This window comes from Chiloscyllium plagiosum, chromosome 51 (assembly GCF_004010195.1).
Source record: "Chiloscyllium plagiosum isolate BGI_BamShark_2017 chromosome 51, ASM401019v2, whole genome shotgun sequence".
Lineage (NCBI taxonomy): Eukaryota > Metazoa > Chordata > Chondrichthyes > Orectolobiformes > Hemiscylliidae > Chiloscyllium > Chiloscyllium plagiosum.
In genome coordinates, this window is record NC_057760.1 from 26,590 (window position 1) to 48,606 (window position 22,017).

Consider the following 22,017-nt stretch of genomic DNA (forward strand, 5'->3'; position numbering starts at 1 on the left):
AGGGAAGAGTCAACGCCACATTGTTGTGGGGGCTGGATTCACCTATAGGCTAGAACAGGAACAGGCAGCAGATTTTCCTCCTGACATGGGCATTGGCAAAGCAAGGAGGAGGTTTTCCTGATGATTTATCGAGGGTGGCTCAGCAGTTAGCATGGCTGCCTCACAGCGCCAGGGACAGAGGTTCGATTCCAGCCTCGGGCGACTGTCCATGTGGAGTTTGCACGTTCTCCCCCTGTGTCTGTGTGGGTTTCCTCTGGGAGCTCTGGTTTCCTCCCACAGTCCAAAGATGTGCAGGTTAGGGTGGATTGTCCATATAGTGTCCAGGGATGTGCAGGCTCGGGAAATACAGGGATTGGGTGGGATGGAATGCTTTCTGAATGTTCAGGTGTGGACTCAATGGGCCAAATGGCCTGATTTCACACTGTAAGGACTCTATCTGATATTCAGCATGACAAATACCAGTATGACACTCCTACCCTCCAGGGGTGTTCGTGAAACAAAAGTGTTCTTACCACAATCGTTGAGGCCAATAATTTCAATTTCAGAATGAAGTTGTCTTTTCCCTAGAGTGGGAGGATTTCAAGACTCGGGGTCACATTTTTAAGATGTGAGGATAAAAATTTTAAAAGGGCATGAGGGAGGCTAGTTTTTTTTTTACACAGGTGTGGAATGAACTTACTGAGGGAGTGGTGGACGAGAGCACAGTTAACAACTCATGAGGGGCATTGGGATAAGTACATGGATAGGAAAGGTTTAGAGGGACGTGGGGTGGGGCAGGGCAGGTAGGACAAGTTTAATTTGGGATTATGGTCGGCAGAGACTGACGGCCTTGCTGTATGACACTAATTAAGTGAATTGAAAGTTTGAGAGCTGTCTGAATCTATTGTGGAACCCTGGGCGGCACTAGGACCCAGCCACAGCTGCTGTCTGTCTGTCAGGCTCCCTCCCTCTCTATCGCCAGACGCGTTGGTCAATGAAAAGAAAAAAAAGGATGTTGCTAACAGCTTGATTTCACATACTGCTCTCTCGTCACCGGGGGTGGGAGGGGAAGGGGAAGAGGAAGAGGTGGAGAGAGATTAAAAAAACATAGGCAGAGAGAGAGAGAGAGAGAGAAGGCAATCTAAGGACGAGTGGGGGTAAAGAGAAAAAGTTTGCAACTTTTCCTGAACATCCTTCCCCAAGGAAGCTGGAAAAGTTTTGGGGGAACACATGAGTTCACAGGACAACAACACTGGCGAGAAAGCTGACCAAGAGGAACAGGATGGGAGGTGAGTGATAAGGAGAAAGAGGGGCTCCTCTTTTCATTTATTATAACTTTGAAACTCAAGGTTGGGCTGCAGGAGGGGTCTTGTTTATCCCCCCATTCCTAGATCACGACCCCGAGCTGCACCGCTATCAACTTTTAACTTTTCAATGTGTAGATTCAAACTTACACAAGATTAAAGAAGATGCAAATTTTCTTGTAAAAACATTGTCATGTGCCATTGCAAAACAAATTTTTGATTCTTTAATGTCGAAGATATCTGGCGCTACGACTTATTTCCCCATAATGTCCTTTGCTGACTGGATGTCCTGCACTGTTGTGTATCTTTGATCTCAACCTCTCAGCTGATCCTCTGAGGAGAAATTCCTCCTCGTTTTTGACCCCGTTTCTGTCAGTTTGACAGAACAGACCATGATTGGATTTCTGTGCACACCTTCCCCCTACCTCAGGTTGGCAAATAATTTAGGTAGCTACTTATTCTGGAACTGAAAACAACTAAGGGAAAAAAAAATGCTGGAGATCACAGCAGGTCAGACAGCATCCATGAAGAGAAGACTTTTATTTGAGAAGTTGCCTGGGAGATAGGATGGGTCAGCTCATGGATTTTACAAGCTCATGGTTAAGGAACAGATGCTTTTCTTTAAAAATGGTAATAGTATGCAATATAAATATTGACCCAGGATTCTGGGCAGAGGGGACAATGGATTCCAGCAAAATAGTGGCTGTGGGATGATTTGCCCCCCTCCCCACCCCACCTGACAGTGTCTCAGACCACCCGAGAGATGGGGTGGTACCTCTTTAGTGCTAGCACTGGCAGAGGGTGGGAGTGAGGAGGAATTTCTTCTCTCTGAAGAGCAGTTGAGAGTCTGTGGAATTGTCTCCCCTCAACCCAGTGCAGGGGAGGCTGAAAAAGACAGGTCTCAGATTGACGGGGAGGGGAATCGAGAGTTGGTGGGGGGGGAAGAGATGGGAAAAGGCGTCAGAGCTGGAGTGGTGGAGCAGACTTGAGATGCTGAATGGCTCCTATTTCTTTCATGAAATGGTCGATCATCAGATTTCCCTCTCACCTTACCCTGAGAGGTTATGCCATTGAGTGATTAGATTCCCTACAGTGTGGAAACAGGCCCTTCAGCCCAACAAGTGCACACCGACCCTCCGAAGAGTAACCCACGCAGACCCATTTCCCTCTGACTAACGCACCTAACACTATGGGACAATTTAGCATGGCCAATTCACCCTAACCTGCACATCTTGCACAACCCGGAGGAAACCCAAGCAGACACAGGGAGTACATGCAAACTCCACACAGACAGTCACCCAAGGCTGGAATCGAACCTGGGATCCTGGTGCTGTGAGGCAACAGTGCTAACCACTGAGTCACTGTGCCACCCACGGGTGTTTGAAGGCTGGCTGAGAGTAGGCAGGTTTCTGAAAATTAGTCCTATCTAGAGGCTGCTTATGTTCAGGAGTAGGCCACTCAGCCTGAACTGGCTGTGCTAGCTCCCCCTGCTTTTTCCCTAGGGGCCGACCATTCTTCTTCCCTTGGTTCATTATCCAACTTTCTTCTGAAAGTTTTGGCTGAACCGGCCTCGACCACACTCTCAGCCGGTAAGTCTCCAGATTCTAACCACTCACTGCGTAACAAACCTTCCTGGGTCTCGGCTTTGCTTCTTCTGTTGATGACCTGAAAGCGGTCTCCTCTCGTTCTTGGTTCTTCCACCCACTGGGGAATTGCTTCTCGCTCTCCACTCTGTCCACATTCCTTACGATTAGTATCAAATCTCGTATCAACCCCCTTCTCTACAGTCTTATCAACTCCAGTCTATCCATATACCTGTGAATAGGAAGGATATTATTAAGCTGGAGAGGGTTCAGAAGAGATTTACCAGGATGTTGCTGGGAATGGAGGGTTTGAGTTATAGGGAAAGGCTGGATAGGCGGGGACTTCTTTCATGGTAGCGTGGGGGGGGGGGTTGAGGGGTGACCTTATAGTGATTTATAAAATCATGAGAGGTAAACATAAGGTGAACGATAGGTATCTTTTCCCTTGGGTTGGGGGGGGGGGGGCACCAGACTCGGGGGCATTTTTTAAGATGAGAGGAAAAAGATTTTTATAAAAAGCAATTTTATTTTACACCAAGTGGTTATGGAATGAATGTCCAAAGAAAGTAATGGATGCGGGTATACAGTATAAAAAAAATTAGATAAGGGACATGGCAAATAGAATTAAGGAAAATCCAAACGGATTTTTTACAAATACATTAAGAACAAAAGGGTAACTAGAGAGAGAATAGGACCCCTCAAAGATCAGCAATGTGGCCTTTGTGTGGAGCCGCAGAAAATGGAGGGGGGATACTAAATGAGTATTTTGCATCAGTATTTATTGTGGAAAAGGATATGGAAGATATAGACTGTAGGGAAATAGATGGTGACATCTTGCAAAATGTCCAGATTGCAGAGGAGGAAGTGCTGGATGTCTTGAAACGCATCAAGGTGGATAAATCCCCAGGACCTGATCAGGTGTACCCTAGAACTCTGTGGGAAGCTAGAGAAGTGATTGTTGGGCCTCTTGTTGAGATATTTGTATCATCGATAGTCACAGGTGAGGTGCCGGAAGACTGGAGGTTGGCAAACGTGGTGCCACTGTTTAAGAAGGGCGGTAAGGACAAGCCAGGGAACTATAGAACAGTGAGCCTGACATCGGTGGTGGGCAAGTTGTTGGAGGGAATCCTGAGGGACAGGATGTACATGTATTTGGAAAGGCAAGGACTGATTAGGGATAGTCAACATGGCTTTGTGCATGGGAAATCATGTCTCACAAATTCGATTGAGTTTTTTGAAGAAATAATAAAGAGGATTGATGAGGGCAGAGCGGTAGATGTGATCTATATGGACTTCAGTAAGACGTTCGACAAGGTTCCCCATGGGAGACTGATTAGCAAGGTTAGTGGACAGCAAAGAGGGTTACCTCAGATTACAACAGGGTCTTGACTAGATGGGCCAATGGGCTGAGAAGTGGCAGATGGAGTTTAATTCAGATAAATGCGAGGTGCTGCATTTTGGGAAAGCAAATCTTAGCAGGACATATACACTTAATGATAAGGTCCTAGGGAGTGTTGCTGAACAAAGAGACTTTGGAGTGCAGGTTCATAGCTCCTTGAAAGTGGAGTCGCAGGTGATAAGATAGTGAAGAAGGCGTTTGGTATGCTTTCTTTTATTGGTCAGAGTATTGAGTACAGGAGTTGGGAGGTCATGTTGTGGCTGTACAGGACGTTGGTGAGGCCATTGTTGGAATATTGCAATTCTGGTCTCCTTCCTATCGGAAGGATGTTGTGAAACTTGAAAGGGTTCAGAAAAGATTTACAACGATGTTGCCAGGGTTGGAGGATTTGAGCTATAGGGAGAGGATAAAGGGCTTATGCCTGAAATGTCGATTCTCCTGCTCCTCGAATGCTGCCTGACCAGCTGTGCTTTTCCAGCACCACACTCCTGTCTCTGGTCTCCAGCATCTGCAGTCCTTACTTTCTCCTAGAGGCTGAACAGGCTGGGGCTGTTTTCCCTGGACCGTCGGAGGCTGAGGGGTGACCTTATAGAGGTTTATACAATCATGAGGGGCATGGATAGGATAAATAGACAAGATCTTTTCCATGGGATGGGGGAGTCCAGAACTAGAGGATGTGGTTTAGGGTGAGAGGGGAAAAGCTACAAAAGAGATCTGTGGCAGAACGTTTTTCACACAGAGGGTGGTACGTGTATGGAATGAGCTGCCAGAGGAAGTGGTGGAGGCTGGTACAATTACCACATTTAAAAGGCATCTGGATGAGTATATGAATAGGAAGGGTTTGGAGGGATATGAGCCAGATGCTGGCAGGCGGGACTAGATTGGGTTGGGATATGTGTCAGCATGGACAGGTTGGACCGAAGGGTGTGTTTCCATGCTGTACATCTCTGTGACTCTATATGGGCCAAGATTAGGCAGGTGGGACTAGTTTGGTTTGGAATTATGGTCTGGCTGCATCAAAGGGTCTGTTTCCTTGTCACCTTTCACCCTTGTCTAACACCTTCACAAGTCTGAAAGTGCAGTGCCCAGAGCTGGATGTAATATTCTAGTTGATTTTATTTATGAAGCCCTGGGTTCCAAATGTTTTATTAGCTGCTTTCTCATCTTGCCCTGATATCTTCAACCACTTGGTGCATATATAATCCCCTTTAGAATTGGCTTGGTTATAAATGCTGACCTAGCCAGGGACTGCCATGTTCGTGGAGCAAATTTTTAAAATCTCTTACTTTATATCACTCCACCATTTCCTCTTGAAGTCTTATTGCTATCCTCATAGTATGCATACTTAAAATTTCATTACCGACCACAAACGCTGTGATTATGCCTATCACCTTCAGGTCTAGGACATGAACATGCATCAAGATGGGAAACGCTGGTGTTGAAGGAATGTCAATAGACTTTGGGCTCAAGGATTCAAATGGCAGCTGGTTGAACTTAAATTCATGGGTGGCACGGTGGCTCAGTGGTTAGCACAGCTGCCTCACGGTGCCAGGGAGCTGGGTTCGATTCCAGCCTCAGGCGACTATCTGTGTGGAGTTTGCACATGTGTCTGTGTGGGTTTCCTCCCACAGTTCAAAGATGTTCTGGTTAGGGTGGATTGGCCATGCTAAATTGTCCCGTAGTGCCCAGGGATGTGTTGGTTAGGGTGGATTGGCCATGCTAAATTGTCCCATAGTGCCCAGGAATGTGTAGGTTAGGTGCATTAGTCAGGAGAAATCTAGGGGAATGGGCCGGGGTGGGTTACTCTTTGGAGGGTTGGTGTGGACTTGTTGGGCCAAATGGCCTGTTTCCACACTGTAAGGATTCTGTGATTCTTTTAATAGACCTGGAATTGAAAGCTAATCTCAGTGAAAGTGACTGTGAAAATGATCATTGATTATTATAAAACCGTATCTTGTTTACTAATATCCCTGGGGGAAGGAATCTACTGTCGTTACTCAGTCTGGCCTATATGTGATCTCAGACCCACATCAATGTGGTTGAGTCTGAACCTCCCTCTACAATAAGAATGTAAGGAACAGCAGCAAGAGTAGGCCATTTGGCCCATCGAGCCTGCACCACCATTCAATAAGATCATGGCTGATTGTCAGGAAACAAGAGTGCTGGTGAATGGTTGCTTTTTACGGACCCAGCTCCACCTGCACTCACCAAGGTTACTTTATTGTTCAAAAATCTATGTTTGCCTTCAAACCATTCAATGAGGTAGCCTCAACTGGGCGGGGATTCCCACAGATTCCCAACCTTCTGGGCGAAGAGGTTCCTCCTCAGCTCAGCCCTAAATCTGTTCCCCCCCCCGCCCTATTATTTTGAGGGTACCCCCCCACCGTTCTAGTTTCACCCTCCAGTGGGAACAACCTCCCTGCTTCGATACTTATCCAGGCCCTTCATCATTTTATAAGATGCCCCCTCATTCATCTAAATTCCAGTGAGTCCCAGCCGACTCAATCTCTCCTCATAAGCCAAACCCTTCAACTCTGAATCAACCTGAGTGAATCTCCTCTGTGCCGCCCCCCCCCCACTCCAATGCCAGTGGGTCCTTTCTGAAGAAAACAGACCAAAACTGTACACAGTTACTCCCAGGTGTGGCCTTACCAGCACCCTGTACAGCTGCAGCATAACCTCCCTGTTTTTAAACTCCTTCTCTCTAGCAACGAAGGACAATATTTCACTTCCCTTCGTAATTACCTGCTGCATCTGAGCAGGATAATGTGGTCAATTCTGGCCTTGTCATCCAATGAGGATAAAAGGGATTGGTCAGGGTACAACCCTCTGTCGGTTCCCACCCCCTTTTGGTGTAAAAGGCAACCATTCACCAGCACTCTTGTTTCCTGACAATCAGGTAAATACCTACGGTGGCATTTGGTAGATCAGCCTTTACCAGCAGCAATTTGGAAGTCCATATATACACCAACGCAGTCTGTTGCCTCATCAAAGAAGAAACACAATCCAGTTCGGTGAAACAAATTTTGCCTTTGAGATCCAACTGGCTTTGCTCGATTTTCTGCCTAATTATTGAAGGATTGTGGATGTCACTGACTGTGTCCTGGAGGAGGTGGTGCTGAGCTGCAGTGATGGTCCACACTGCTCCCTATCCCTTTCTGCCCTGGAGGAGGTGGTGCTGAGCTGCAGTGATAGTCCACACTGCTCCCTGTCCCTCACTGCCCTGGAGGAGGTGGTGCTGAGCTGCAGTGATGGTCCACACTGCTTCCTGTCCCTCCCTACCCTGGAGGAGGTGATGCTGCGCTGCAGTGATGGTCCACACTGCTTCCTGTCCCTCCCTACCCTGGGGGAGGTGATGCTGCGCTGCAGTGATGGTCCACACTGCTTCCTGTCCCTCCCTACCCTGGAGGAGGTGATGCTGAGCTGCAGTGATGGTCCACACTGCTCCCTGTCCCTCACTACCCTGGGGGAGGTGATGCTGTGCTGCAGTGATAGTCCACACTGCTCCCTGTCCCTCACTGCCCTGGAGGAGGTGATGCTGAGCTGCAGTGATGGTCCACACTGCTCCCTGTCCCTCCCTACCCTGGAGGAGGTGATGCTGAGCTGCAGTGATGGTCCACACTGCTCCCTGTCCCTCACTGCCCTGGAGGAGATGATGCTGAGCTGCAGTGATGGTCCACACTGCTCCCTGTCCCTCCCTACCCTGGAGGAGGTGATGCTGAGCTGCAGTGATGGTCCACACTGCTCCCTGTCCCTCACTACCCTGGGGGAGGTGATGCTGCGCTGCAGTGATGGTCCACACTGCTCCCTGTCCCTCACTGCCCTGGGGGAGGTGATGCTGAGCTGCAGTGATGGTCCACACTGCTCCCTGTCCCTCACTACCCTGGGGGAGATGATGCTGAGCTGCAGTGATGGTCCACACTGCTCCCTGTCCCTCACTACCCTGGAGGAGGTGATGCTGAGCTGCAGTGATGGTCCACACTGCTCCCTGTCCCTCACTGCCCTGGAGGAGATGATGCTGAGCTGCAGTGATGGTCCACACTGCTCCCTGTCCCTCACTACCCTGGGGGAGGTGATGCTGCGCTGCAGTGATGGTCCGCACTGCTCCCTGTCCCTCACTGCCCTGGGGGAGGTGATGCTGAGCTGCAGTGATGGTCCACACTGCTCCCTGTCCCTCACTACCCTGGGGGAGGTGATGCTGAGCTGCAGTGATGGTCCACACTGCTCCCTGTCCCTCACTGCCCTGGGGGAGGTGATGCTGCGCTGCAGTGATGGTCCACACTGCTCCCTGTCCCTCCCTACCCTGGAGGAGGTGATGCTGAGCTGTAGTGATGGTCCACACTGATTCCTGTCCCTCCCTACCCTGGAGGAGATGATGCTGAGCTGCAGTGATGGTCCACACTGCTCCCTGTCCCTCCCTATCCTGGGGGAGGTGATGCTGAGCTGCAGTGATGGTCCACACTGCTCCCTGTCCCTCCCTACCCTGGGGGAGGTGATGCTGAGCTGCAGTGATGGTCCACACTGCTCCCTGTCCCTCACTGCCCTGGAGGAGGTGATGCTGCGCTGCAGTGATGGTCCACACTGCTCCCTGTCCCTCCCTACCCTGGAGGAGGTGATGCTGAGCTGCAGGGATGGTCCACACTGCTCCCTGTCCCTCACTGCCCTGGAGGAGGTGATGCTGAGCTGCAGTGATGGTCCACACTGCTCCCTGTCCCTCACTGCCCTGGGGGAGGTGATGCTGAGCTGCAGTGATGGTCCACACTGCTGTTAGGGAGGAAGTTTCAGATTCCACATTTTGTCTGAGTGAATTATGTCCTGGAATATCCTTTCTCCCAGTTTTCCAATCATGAAGTTAAGCCGACTGGCCTCGTTGCTGCATTTTTCCTTACATTATTTGTTGTTTTGATCGTGGGTGTACATGTGCACTTCTCCAGTCCTGAGGCACGACTGATGCTCCAAGGAGGATTTGAACATTGCAGACGCTTTCTCTGCAATTTGAACCCTTCGGACACCTCAGATGCATCTCACTGGTTCTTGGTGACCTTCAGGAGTGGCACGGTGCCTCAGTGGTTAGCACCGCTGCCTCTCAATGCCTGGTTCGATTCCACTCTCAGGCAACCATCTGTGTGGAGTTTGTGCATTCTCCCACTGTGTCTGCGCATGGGTTTCCTCAGCGCAATCCATCCACAGTTCAAAGATGTGCAGGTTAGGGTTTATTCGACCACGTTAAATTGCTCAGGGATGTGCAGGCTAGATGGCTTAGCCATGGGAAATGCAGGGTTACCGGGAGGTATAGGGTAGGGGGAATGGATCTGAGTGGGATGACTTTGGAGGGTCAATGTGCACTTGATGGGCCGAATGGCCTGCTTCTACACTGTAGGGATTCTAACCTTTCTACAAGTTTTCATTTTAATCTTTGCGCCCATTCAATCTCTCAACCATGACTTGAGTAGTGAAAACAGTTGAAAATTGATGGTTTAACAACTCAGCCACAGTCTTTGACTCTGCGATAGTTTTCAATTTTGTTCTTTAATGGCTCCTACTACTCCTTTTAACCATCTTCTAACTATTTATTTCTCTCTAGCAGACGTTTGGATTGTTTATGATGCTAGTGACCAGGGCATATAGAAACGTAGAAAATTGGAGCAAGTGTAGGTCACGCACGCCTTTAAATCTGCTTCAGCATTCACTATGATCATGGCTGATCATCCAACTCAGTAGCCTGTTGCTGCTTGTCTCCCATATCCTTCAATCCCTTAATCCCACCTGCTGAATCCAAGTCCTTCCTGAAATAATGCAATGATTTGGTCTCAGCTGCGTTCGGATGTAGCGAATGCTGTCCAGGTGAAGACATTTCTCCCCATCTCAGTCCTACCTTGTATCCTTCAACTTTGACCCTCTGGTTATAGACTCCTTCCCCCCCCATTCCAGCACTGGGAATATCTCTCCCTGCACCTATCCTGTCTTCAGAGGATTGGAGGGTCCAACGCTGAGGGAGTACCAGATGGGGTCTCATCAAAGCTGTGTACGCGAGATTCATAATCACAAGAGTTTTACCAGGATGTTGCCGGGAGGGAACGGTGAGTTTGACTTATAAGAGGAGGCGGGGATCTTTTTCACTGGAGCGTAGGAGGTTTATAAAATAATGAGTGATTTAGAGAAGCTGAATAGCGGGTGTCTTTTCCTCTAGGGCGGGGGATTCCAAGACTTGGGCGCCGTGTTTTTAAGGTGAGAGGAAAATGATTTAAAAAAGACATGAGGGGCAACTTTTTTTTTTAACACAGGGAGTGGTTCATGTGTGGAATGAGCTTGCAGAGAAAGTGTTGGATGTGAGTGCATGTTTAAAAGACATTTGGATAAATACATGAATAGGAAAGGTTTGGAGGGATATGGGCCAAGAGCAGGCTGGTGGGACTAGTTTAGTTTGGGGATTATGGTCGGCATGGACTGGTTGGGCCAAAGGGTCTGTTTCCGTGCTGGATAACTCTGTGATTCTAATTGTAGCAAGAGTCTGATATGAGAAAGTGTTCCTTTCTCTAGCATGCTCATTCAGCAAGTATGTAGCCATTGGAGTGAGGCATTCAAGAAGATTGTGCATGTGTCTGTAATGTTACCTGTCAGCATCTTACCCCGTCCCAAAATACTGTTGAAATTCTAATCTGTGCTTCTGTTATCTCCCATCTCAGCTATTCCATGTTCATCTGGTCTGGCCTCCTACCCTTCATCATCAACTCCACCTTGAAGGTGGAGTCACAGGTAGACAGGAAGGCATTTGGTCTGCTTTCCTTTATTGGTTGAGTATAGGAATTGGGAGGGTCTGTTGCGGATGTACAGGACGTTGGTTAGGCCACTTTTGTGAATACTGCGTTCAATTCTGGTCTCCCGTTGGAGGAAAGATGGTGTTAAACTTGAAAAGCTGCAGAAAAGATGTTGCCAGGGTTGGAGGGTTTGATCTACAGGGGGAACCTGAATAGGCTGAGGCTATTTTCCCTGGAGTGTCGGAGGCTGAGGGGTGACCTTATAGAGGTTTATCTAATCATGAGGGGCATGGATAGGATGAGTAGCCAAGGTCTTTTTCCCAGGGTAGGGGAGTTCAAAACTAGAGGGCATAGGTTTAAGGTGAGAGGGGAAAGATACAAAAGTGACCAAGGGGGCAACTTTTTCACACAGAAGTTGGTGCATGTATGGAATGATCTGCCAGAGGAAGTGGTGAAGGCTGGCAAAATTATAACATTAAAAGATATCTGGATGGGGACATGAATAGGAAGGGTTTAGTGGGATATGAACCAAATGCTGGCAAATGAGATGAGATTTAGGATATTTGGTTGGCATAGAGTTGGACTGAAGGGTCTGTTTCCATGTTGTACAACTGTGTGTAAACTCATCGAAAACAATCTTCCCCACATCCCAAATCCTATTCATCCATTGTCTCCCCATATTCACTGATCTACACTGACTCTTGGTCTGGCTTTGTCTCAATTTTAACTTTCTCATCTCTTTTCACATTGATATTAGGGTGTCTCACTGGGGCAGCACGGTGGACAACACGCCCTATTGTCCCCAGAGTTGTAACAAAACTTTAAAGGTTATATTAGTACTGCACCCGCTTTTAAACATTTCCCTACAGGCACAGACAGGGATTTAAAAAGACATAGGGTATGATGGACATAGGGAAAGACTGGGAGAGCAATTTACTGATTCCTTTTAGCAGGATTATGTATCTATACGTGAATATGTGATATATATTGAACTCAAATTTCACCATGTGTCATTTTGGGTTTCGAATCTGTGTCCCCAGAACATTAGATTATGAAGCCCACGATATTACCACTTCATCATCTTCTTCCCTTGAAGATGTATCTCTTGCAGTAAGCTTGTCCTAACATCTTTATTTTGTGTAACTTTGTGTCAAAAGGTTAAGTCATAGAGTCACAGAGATGTACAGCACGGAAACAGACCCTTTGGTCCAACTCATCCATGTTGACCAGATATCCCAACCCAATCTAGTCCCACCTGCCAGCATCCGGCCCATATCCGTCCAAACCCTTCCAAATCCAGATGTCTTTTAAATATCGCCATTGTACTAGCCTCCACCACTTCCTCTGGCAGCTCATTCCATACACATACCACCTTCTGTATGAAAAAGCTGCCCCCAAGTCTCTTTTATAGCTTTCCCCTCTCACCCTAAACCTATGCCTCTAGTTCTGGACTCCCCCACCCGAGGGAAGAGACTTTGTCTATTTATCCTATCCATGCACCTCATGATTTTATAAACCCCTATAAGGTCACCCCTCAGCCTCCCACACTCCAGGGAAAACGGCCCCAGCCTATTCAACCTCTCCCTATAGCTCAAATCCTGTAACCCTGGCAACATCCTTGTAAAACCTTTCTGAACCCTTACAAGTTTCACTCCTGTGAAGCACCTTGTAGTGTTTTCCAACATTGGGGCGCTATAGAAATGGATTAAAACAACAAACAACAGATGTTGGAAATCTGAAACAAGAATAGAGAGTGCTGGAGAAACTCAGCAGGCCTGGCAGCATCAGTGGAGAGAGAAACAGTTATCATTTCGAGTCTAGTGACCCATTTGTCAGAGTCTATCAAGGGGTGTTGAGGGGGTAGGGTGCAACCAATAATGAGGTCTGAAGAAGGGTCACTCAACCTGAAATGTTAACTCTGATTTTTCTCCACAGATGCTGCCAGACCTGCTGAGCTTTCCCAGCAATTTCAGCTGTTGAACCTATACTTGGTTCCTGGTCTGGATCAGCAATGGCGGATGGGATCTCTGTTCCTGGATTGGCAGTGGCTGATGGGATCTCTGTTCCTGGATCAGCTGTGGCTGATGGGATCTCTGTTCCTGGATCAGCAGTGGTTGATGGGATCTCTGTTCCTGGATCAGCTGTGGCTGTTGGGATCTCTGTTCCTGGTCCTGGATCAGCAGTGGCTGATGGGAACTCTGTTCCTGGATCAGCAGTGACTGATGGGATCTCTGTTCCTGGATCAGCAGTGGCTGATGGGATCTCTGTTCCTGGATCAGCAGTGGCTGATGGGATCTCTGTTCCTGGTCCTAGATCAGCTGTGGCTGATGGGATCTCTGTTCCTGGACCTGGATCAGCAGTGGCTGATGGGAACTCTGTTCCTGGTCCTGGATCAGCAGTGGCTGATGGGAACTCTGTTCCTGGTCCTGGATCAGCAGTGGCTGTTGGGATCTCTGTTCCTGGTCCTGGATCAGCAGTGGCTGATGGGATCTCTGTTCCTGGTCCTGGATCAGCTGTGGCTGATGGGAACTGTGCTCCTGGATCGGCAGTGGATGATGAGATCTCTGTTCCTGGTCCTGGATCAGCTGTGGCTGATGGGATCTCTGTTCCTGGTCCTGGATCAGCTGTGGCTGATGGGATCTCTGTTCCTGATTCTGGATCAGCAGTGGCTGATGGGAACTCTGTTCCTGGTCCTGGATCAGCAGTGGCTGATGGGAACTCTGTTCCTGGTCCTGGATCAGCAGTGGCTGTTGGGATCTCTGTTCCTGGTCCTGGATCAGCAGTGGCTGATGGGATCTCTGTCCCTGGTCCTGGATCAGCAGTGGTTGATGGGATCTCTGTTCCTGGTCCTGGATCAGCTGTGGCTGATGGGATCTCTGTTCCTGGTCCTGGATCAGCTGTGCCTGATGGGATCTCTGTTCTTGGTCCTGGATCAGCAGTAGCTGATGGGATCTCTTTTCCTGGTTCTGGAGATGGGAATCTCTGTTCCCGGATCAGCAGTGGCTGATGGGATCTCTGGTCCTGGTCCTGGATCAGCTGTGGCTGATGGGATCTCTGTTCCTGGATCAGTTGTGGCTGATGGGATCTCTGTTCCTGGTTCTGGATCAGCTGTGGCTGATGGGAACTCTGTTCCTGGATCAGCAGTGGCTGATGGGATCTCAGTTCCTGGATCAGCAGTGGCTGATGGGAACTGTGTTCCTGGTCCTGGATCAGCTGTGGCTGATGGGATCTCTGTTCCTGGTCCTGGATCAGCTGTGGCTGATGGGATCTCTGTTCCTGGTCCTGGATCAGCAGTGGCTGATGGGAACTGTGTTCCTGGTCCTGGATCAGCAGTGGCTGATGGGAACTCTGTTCCTGGTCCTGGATCAGCTGTGGCTGTTGGGATCTCTGTTCCTGGTCCTGGATCAGCAGTGGCTGATGGGATCTCTGTTCCTGGTCCTGAGTCAGCAGTGGCTGATGGGATCTCTGTCCCTGGTCCTGGATCAGCAGTGGCTGATGGGATCTCTGTTCCTGGTCCTGGATCAGCTGTGGCTGATGGGATCGCTGTTCCTGGATCAGCAGTGGCTGATGGGATCTCTGTTCCTGGATCGGCAGTGGCTGATGGGATCTCTGTTTCTGGATCGGCAGTGGCTGATGGGATCCCTTTTCCTGGTCCTGGATCAGCAGTGTCTGATGGGATCTCTGTTCCTGGATCGGCAGTGGCTGATGGGATCTCTGTTTCTGGATCGGCAGTGGCTGATGGGATCCCTTTTCCTGGTCCAGGATCAGCTGTGGCTGATGGGAACTCTGTTCCTGGAGCAGCAGTGGCTGATGGGATCTCTGTTCCTGGATCAGCTGTGGCTGATGGGATCTCTGTTCCTGGATCAGCAGTGGCTGATGGGATCTCTTTTCCTGGATCAGCAGTGGCTGATGGGATGTCTGTTCCTGGATCAGCAGTGGCTGATAGGATCTCTGTCCCTGGTCCTGGATCAGCAGTGGTTGATGGGATCTCTGGTCCTGGTCCTGGATCAGCAGTGGCTGATGGGATCTCTGTTCCTGGATCAGCAGTGGCTGATGGGATCTCTGTTCTTGGATCGGCAGTGGCTGATGGGATCTCTTTTCCTGGATCAGCAGTGGCTGATGGGATCTCTGTTCTTGGATCAGCAGTGGCTGATGGGATCTCTGTTCCTGGTCCTGGATCAGCAGTAGCTGTTGGGATCTCTTTTCCTGGATAGGCAGTTGCTGATGGGATCTCTGTTCCTGGCTAGGCAGTGGCTAATGGGATCTCTGTTCTTGGATCGGCAGTGGTTGATGGGATCTCTTTTCCTGGATCAGCAGTGGCTGATGGGATCTCTTTTCCTGGATCAGCAGTGGCTGATGGGATCTCTGGTTCTTGATCAACCTCCTCGGTAGAGGTGTAAACCTCCAGATATGATCCATATGGAGTTTCTGGAGATTTGCCCCTGCATCTCTGAACATGTCTCCTGGCAAGTTGACTTCAGGAGTGCTCCTTGAATCATGCAAATACATTCTCACGATTAATTGTGTTTCCTCTCCCATTGTCTGTGCACGCACACGGTAAATGGGATCCGCCCTTTTTTTTAACAGAATCCTGAATTCCAGTTGGGATTCCTGCGTGTACAGGGTGTAGTCAGTCAGTGGTGGTGGGTGGCGCAAGAGTGGAGGTTGCTGGGAGTATAGGAGCATTTGAAACTGATGTTGTACGCTATTGTGTGCAGTTCTGGTCACCCTGTTATAGGAAGGATACTATTAAACTGGAGTGGGTTCAGAAAAGATTTACCTGGATATTGCTGGGAATGGAGGGTTTGAAACATAAAAATATATTGGATAGGCTGGGATATTTTTCACTGGCGTTTAGAAGGTTGAGGAGTGACTTTTTAGAGGTTTATAAAATCATGAGGGGTGTAGATAAGATGAATGACAAGGATCTTTTCCCTAGAGCGGAGGGAGTTCAAAACTAGGGGGCATATTTAAGCAGAGAAGAACATTTTAAAAGGACAATGAGGGGCAACATGTTTTACACAGAGTGGTTCATGTGTGCAGTGAAATGCCAGAGGAAATGATGGATGCAGGTACAGGTAACCTTAAGCGATGTGTGGATTGAAAAGTTTATGAATAGGAAAAGTTTGGAGGGATATGGGCCAAGCGCAGGCAGGTTGGGCTAGTTTAGTTTGGAATAATGGTCAGCATTGACTGATTGCACAGAAGGGTCTGTTTCCATGCTGTATGACTCTATGACTGATTTGGAGATGCTGGTGTTGGACTGGGGTGTACAAGGTTAAAAATCACACACCAGGTTATAGTCCAACAGGTTTAATTGGAAGCACACTTGCTTTCGGAGCACTGCTCCTTCATCAGGTGGTTTGGAGTATAAGATTGTAAGACACAGAATTTATAGCAAAAGATTACAGTGTGATGCAACTGAAATTATATATTGAAAAAGACCTGGATTGTTTGTTAAGTCTCTCTTCTGTTAGAACTGAAACCAACATGGTCATTCTAAAAGATAAGAGACTTAACAAACAATCCAGTTTTTTTCAATATATAATTTCAGTTGCATCACACTATAATCTTTTGCAATAATTCCTGTGTCTTACTATACTCCACAACCACCTGATGAAGATTAGATTAGATTACTTACAGTGTGGAAACAGGCCCTTCGGCCCAACCAGTCCACACCGACCCGCCGAAGCGCAACCCACCCATTCCCCTACATTTACCCCTTTACCTAACACTACGGGCAATTTAGCATGGCCAATTCACCTGACCTGCACATCTTTGGACTGTGGGAGGAAACCGGAGCACCCGGAGGAAACCCATGCAGACACGGGGAGAACGTGCAAACTCCACACAGACAGTCGCCTGAGTCGGGAATTGAACCCGGGTCTCTGGCGCTGTGAGGCAGCAGTGCTAACCACTGTGCCACCGTGCCGCCCATGAAGGAGTAGCGCTCCAAAAGTTAGTGCTTCCAAATAAACCTATTGGACTGTAACCTGGTATTGTGTGATTTTTAACTCTATGACTGTGTTTTTCATAACAGCCCTGAGAACAATGAACGAGGAGCACAGAGAAGGGGCAGTGAATCTGTAGCAGTATCAGTGAATCTTTGGCCTTATGAACAGAACCACGAGTACAATGGTTGTGTGCTACCTCTGTGTGGATCTTAGAATTGAGACAATCCGCCCCATTGCCCTGGCAGCGGATTAGAAATTTACGTTTCTCTAACAAATTTCACAATCAGAGAAGCTGCCATATCACTCCTCAGCCAATTAGGTACTTTTTAAAAGGATGTTCCGCTGTTCTATGGCAGGAAATGTAGCAGCCTGTTTTCTGCACTGTAAGATCCCACAAAATTGGCCCAGATCATTTGTTTTTTTAGGCAGTGGCTGATGGGATCTCTGTTCCTGGATCAGCAGTGGCTGATGGGATCTCTGTTCCTGGATCAGCAGTGGCTGTTGGGAACTCTGTTCCTGGATCAGCAGTGACTGATTGGATCTCTGTTCCTGGATAGGCAGTGGCTGATGGGATCTCTGTTCTTGGATAGGCAGTGGCTGATGGGATCTCTGTTCCTGGATCAGCAGTGGCTGATGAGATCTCTGTTCATGGATCAGCAGTGGCTGATGGGATCTCTGTTCCTGGATAGGCAGTGGCTGATGGGATCTCTGTTCCTGGATCAGCAGTGGCTGATGGGATCTCTGTTCCCGGATCGGCAGTGGCTGATGGGATCTCTGTTCCCGGATCGGCAGTGGCTGATGGGATCTCTGTTCCTGGATCAGCAGTGGCTGATGGGATCTCTGTTCTTGGATCGGCAGTGGCTGATGGGATCTGTGTTCCTGGATCAGCAGTGGCTGATGGGATCTCTGTTCCCGGATCGGCAGTGGCTGATGGGATCTCTGTTCCTGGATAGGCAGTGGCTGATGGGATCTCTGTTCCTGGATCAGCAGTGGCTGATGGGATCTCTGTTCCTGGATTGGCAGTGGCTGATGGGATCTCTGTTCCTGGATCAGCAGTGGCTGATGGGATCTCTGTTCCCGGATCGGCAGTGGCTGATGGGATCTCTGTTCCTGGATCGGCAGTGGCTATTGGGATCTCTGTTCCTAGATAGGCAGTGGCTGATGGGATGTCTGGTTCTAGATCAACCTCCTCAGTAGAGGTGTAAACCTCCAGATGTGGTCCACAGGGAGTTTGTGGAGATTTGCTCCTGCATCTCTGAACATGTGTCCTGGCAAGTTGACTTCAGGAGTGTCAAAGGTGCCAGTTGGGGGATAATTATTGGCAGGGCACCGGGAAGAACACTCTCAGTTACACTTCATTGGAGAACCACAGAACCTTTTATGACCGAGAGACCAGATGCATTGTTGATTATCTCATCTGAAAGCAGCGCCTCTGACAGTTTAGCACTCCCTCAAGCCTGACCCATCTGATGGTGCTGCACTTCTTTCGATCAGACCGCCGACGGTGCAGTGCTCCCTCAGAGCTGACACCCTCAACCCCTCAACAGCGGCAAAGCGCTTCCTCAGATTCGACCTACTACCTCGTGCCTACTCCATGTAGATACACAAATCCAATGGAAGAAGGATAGTTGGAGAGTGGGGTGTGTTAGCCAGACAGAAACAGGGGGAGACTATCCACAGACCTGAAAACAAGGTTGATCATTTTAAAGACTGAGGGTTTGCTGGACAGGAGGCACAAGACTGGTTTCGGGAGAACAGGAGTTAGTGTGTCTAGAAAAGGACAGCAAGGGACTTCGGTTTGTAGCAATTACAAGGTGGGAATGTTTATTATTTCACGGGACATGGGTGTCACCGGCAGGTCCAGCATTTGAGTGGTTTGCTACGGACATCAGAGGTGAGTTAAGAGACAACCACATTGCTGTGGGTCTGGAGTCATGTGTAGGCCAGACTGGGTAAGGCCAACCAACTACCTTCTCTAAAACAGTGTTAGTGGACCAGATGGTTTTTATGACCATCAGAGAAGTTACCATGACAGCACCCGCCTCCCTTGGGAGGTTCTCCTAGCCAGTCTCGTGAGTCAGCTGATCTGGAGGAAGTCACTGAATCATACAGCACAGGGTGGCACGGTGACTCAGTGGTTAGCACTGCTGCCTCACAGCACCAGAGTCCCAGGTTCGATTCCAGCCTTGGGCGACTGTCTGTGTGGAGTTGGCACATTCTCCACATGTCTGCGTGGGTTTCTTCCAGGTGCTCCCACTGTCCAAAGATGTGCAATTTAGCACAGCCAATTCACCTGCCCTGCACATCTTTGGATTGTGGGAGGAAACCGGAGCACCCGGAGGAAACCCATGCAGACACTGGGAGAATGTGCAAACTCCACACAGACAGTTGCCCGAGGCTGGAATCGAACCCGGGTCCCTGGTGCTGTGAGGCTGCATTGCTAACTACTGAGCCACCATGCCAGGTTATATTTACAACAGGTTTGGAGTGCTGCTCCTTTGTCAGGAGAAGTGAGAGAGAAACGCACGGGTACTGAACGTTTAGATTGAGAGATAATGGCAGCCTTTCTGCAAGTTGTAGAGTCATAGAGTCCTACAGCACAGAAACAGAGCCCAAGTCCATGCCAACCAGTTATCCTAAATTAATCTAGTCCCATTTGCCAGCACATGGCCCATATCTTTCCAAACCCTTCCTATTTATGTACCCATTCAGATGCCTTTTAAATGTTGTCATTGTACCAGCCTCCACCACTTCCTCTGGCAACTCATTCCATACATTCACCACCCTCTGCGTGAAAGAACTGCCCCTTTCAGTCCCTTTTAAAACTTTCCCCTCTCACCTTAAACCTTTGCCCTCTGGTTTTGGATTGCACTACCCTGGGGGAAAGACTTTGTCTATTTACCCTATCCATGCCCCTCATGATTTTATAAACCTCTATAAGGTCACCCCTCAGCCTCAGACGCTCCAGGGAAAACAGCCCCAGCCTATTCAGCCTCTCCCTGTAGCTCAAACCCTCCGACCCTGGCAACATCCTTTTCTGCACCCTTTCAAGTTTCATAACATCTTTCCTATAGCAGGGAGACCAGAATTGAATGCTGCATTCCAAAAGTGGCCTCATCAATGTCCTGTACAGCCACGTAACATTTGTTCTGTTCAAAGACTTTTCCACTTGTGACCCCAGATCTTCCAGTCTCGGTACGTCTTTTAATTGCAGACCCTCCAGCCACTGCACTGAGTTTATTTTAATTTGTGATTACAAACTCCCCCAGCAAAATTCCCTTTTCACCTTCTCTGCTCTGATATGGGCAAATTGTACCAGTGGATTCTGCACCACGTCATCCAGTTGCTTACAAGAAAAAAACATCAGGCTTGGCTACTGTAAGATATTAGTCATTGGATTTTTTTTTAGTTTCCTGTAGCTGGGAGGTATCAGGAAATTCCACAGTTAGTTCTTTTTTTTCCCTTAGACTTGTTGACCACTGTTAAGGAAATCACCGTTGAGTTTTTTTTGGTAAAAACAGATCTCTGCAAAATGTAAATAAGCAAGAATATTCGTATCAATTTCATCTGCTTTCCTTTTGGCTATCAGTTTTCTTTGTTCAATCACTCCTCCTTTGCCAACCTGTTAGCCTCTATCTTTAATAGTTCTATATTATTCATTTTTGATTAGATTAGATTCCCTACACTATGGAAATAGGCCCAACAAGTCCATAATGACCCTCCGAAGAGTAACCCACCCAGACCCATTCCCCTACCCTATATTTACCCCTGACTAATGCACCTAGCCTACACATCCCTGGACACAATGGGACAATTTAGCATGGCCAAGCCACCCTAACCTACACATCCCTACACACTACAGGATAATTTAGCATGGCCAATCCACCCTAACCTGCACATCCCTAGGCACTACGGGACAATTTAGCACAGCCAATCCACCCTAACCTACATATTTAGCACGGCCAATTCATCTGGCCTGCACATCTTTGGACTGTGGGAGGAAACCAAAGCACCTGGAGGAAACCCAAGCTGACATAGTGGGGGGGGGGGGCCGAGGTAGAAATTGAACTCGGGTCCCTGGCACCATGAGGCAGCAGTGCTAACCACTGAGCCACTGTGCCGCCCCAATTCCAGCAGCCGACAACTGAAAAGCAGCAATATTTTGCACGAACCTTGCTTAGCCCGCAATAGTGCGCAATTCTGTCTTCTTTGATCACATCTCCAAGTGTACCAAGGGCCAAAAAAACAGATGAGAATGATACCAGAACCGAAGGGTTTTTGTCAGGAAAGGTTGACTCGGCTCTCTCCTCTTGTTAAGTGGAGAGTAAGAAGCGAACCTGATTGAGGTGTTTTGAAATTGAAAGGTGTTTTGGATTAAAAGTTGGTTGGCTGACAGGAAACAAAGAGTAGTGATAAACGGCTCCATTTTGGAATGGCAGGCAGTGACCAGTGGGGTACTGCAGGGATCAGTGCTGGGACCGCAGCTTTTTAACAATATATATTAATGATAAAGAAGATGGTATTCGTAATAACATTAGCAAATTTGCTGATGATACTAAGCTGGGTGGCAGGGTGAAATGTGAGGAGGATGTTAGATTACAGGGTGACCTGGACAGTTTAGGTGAGTGGTCAGATGCATGGCAGATGCAGTTTAATGTGGATAAATGTATGGTTATCCACTTTGGTGGCAAGAACAGGAAGGCAGATTACTACCTAAATGGAATCAATTTAGGTAAAGGGGCAGTACAAAGAGATCTGGGTGTTCTTGTACACCAGTCAATGAAAGTTAGCATGCAGGTATAGCAGGTAGTGAAGAAAGCTAATAGCATGCTGGCCTTCATAACAAGAGGGATTGAGTATAGAAGCAAAGACGTTTTTCTGCAGCTGTTCAGTGTCCTGGTGAGACCGCACCTGGAGTATTGTGTGCAGTTCTGGTCTCCAAATTTGAGGACAGACATTCTGGCTATTGAGGGAGTGCAGCGTAGGTTCACGGTGTCAATTCCTGGAATGGCGGGACTACCTTACACTGAAAGACTGGAG

At 48.5% G+C, this 22,017-nt stretch overlaps 1 protein-coding gene across 2 annotated transcripts in view; it reads left to right on the forward strand.

Annotated features, from left to right (window-relative positions):
* Positions 1 to 1,036: 1,036 nt before the first annotated feature.
* LOC122544687 (BCL2/adenovirus E1B 19 kDa protein-interacting protein 2-like) overlaps positions 1,037 to 22,017 on the forward strand; it is a 69,382-nt gene continuing 48,401 nt past the window's right edge. Inside the window, exon 1 of one of the 2 annotated variants that reach the window (XM_043683961.1) lies at positions 1,037 to 1,268. In XM_043683961.1, coding sequence (XP_043539896.1) covers positions 1,210 to 1,268 — 59 coding nt within the window. In that variant the 5' untranslated portion in view covers positions 1,037 to 1,209. The remainder of the gene's footprint in view (positions 1,269 to 22,017) is intronic. The other variant, XM_043683960.1, reaches the window with a different exon arrangement.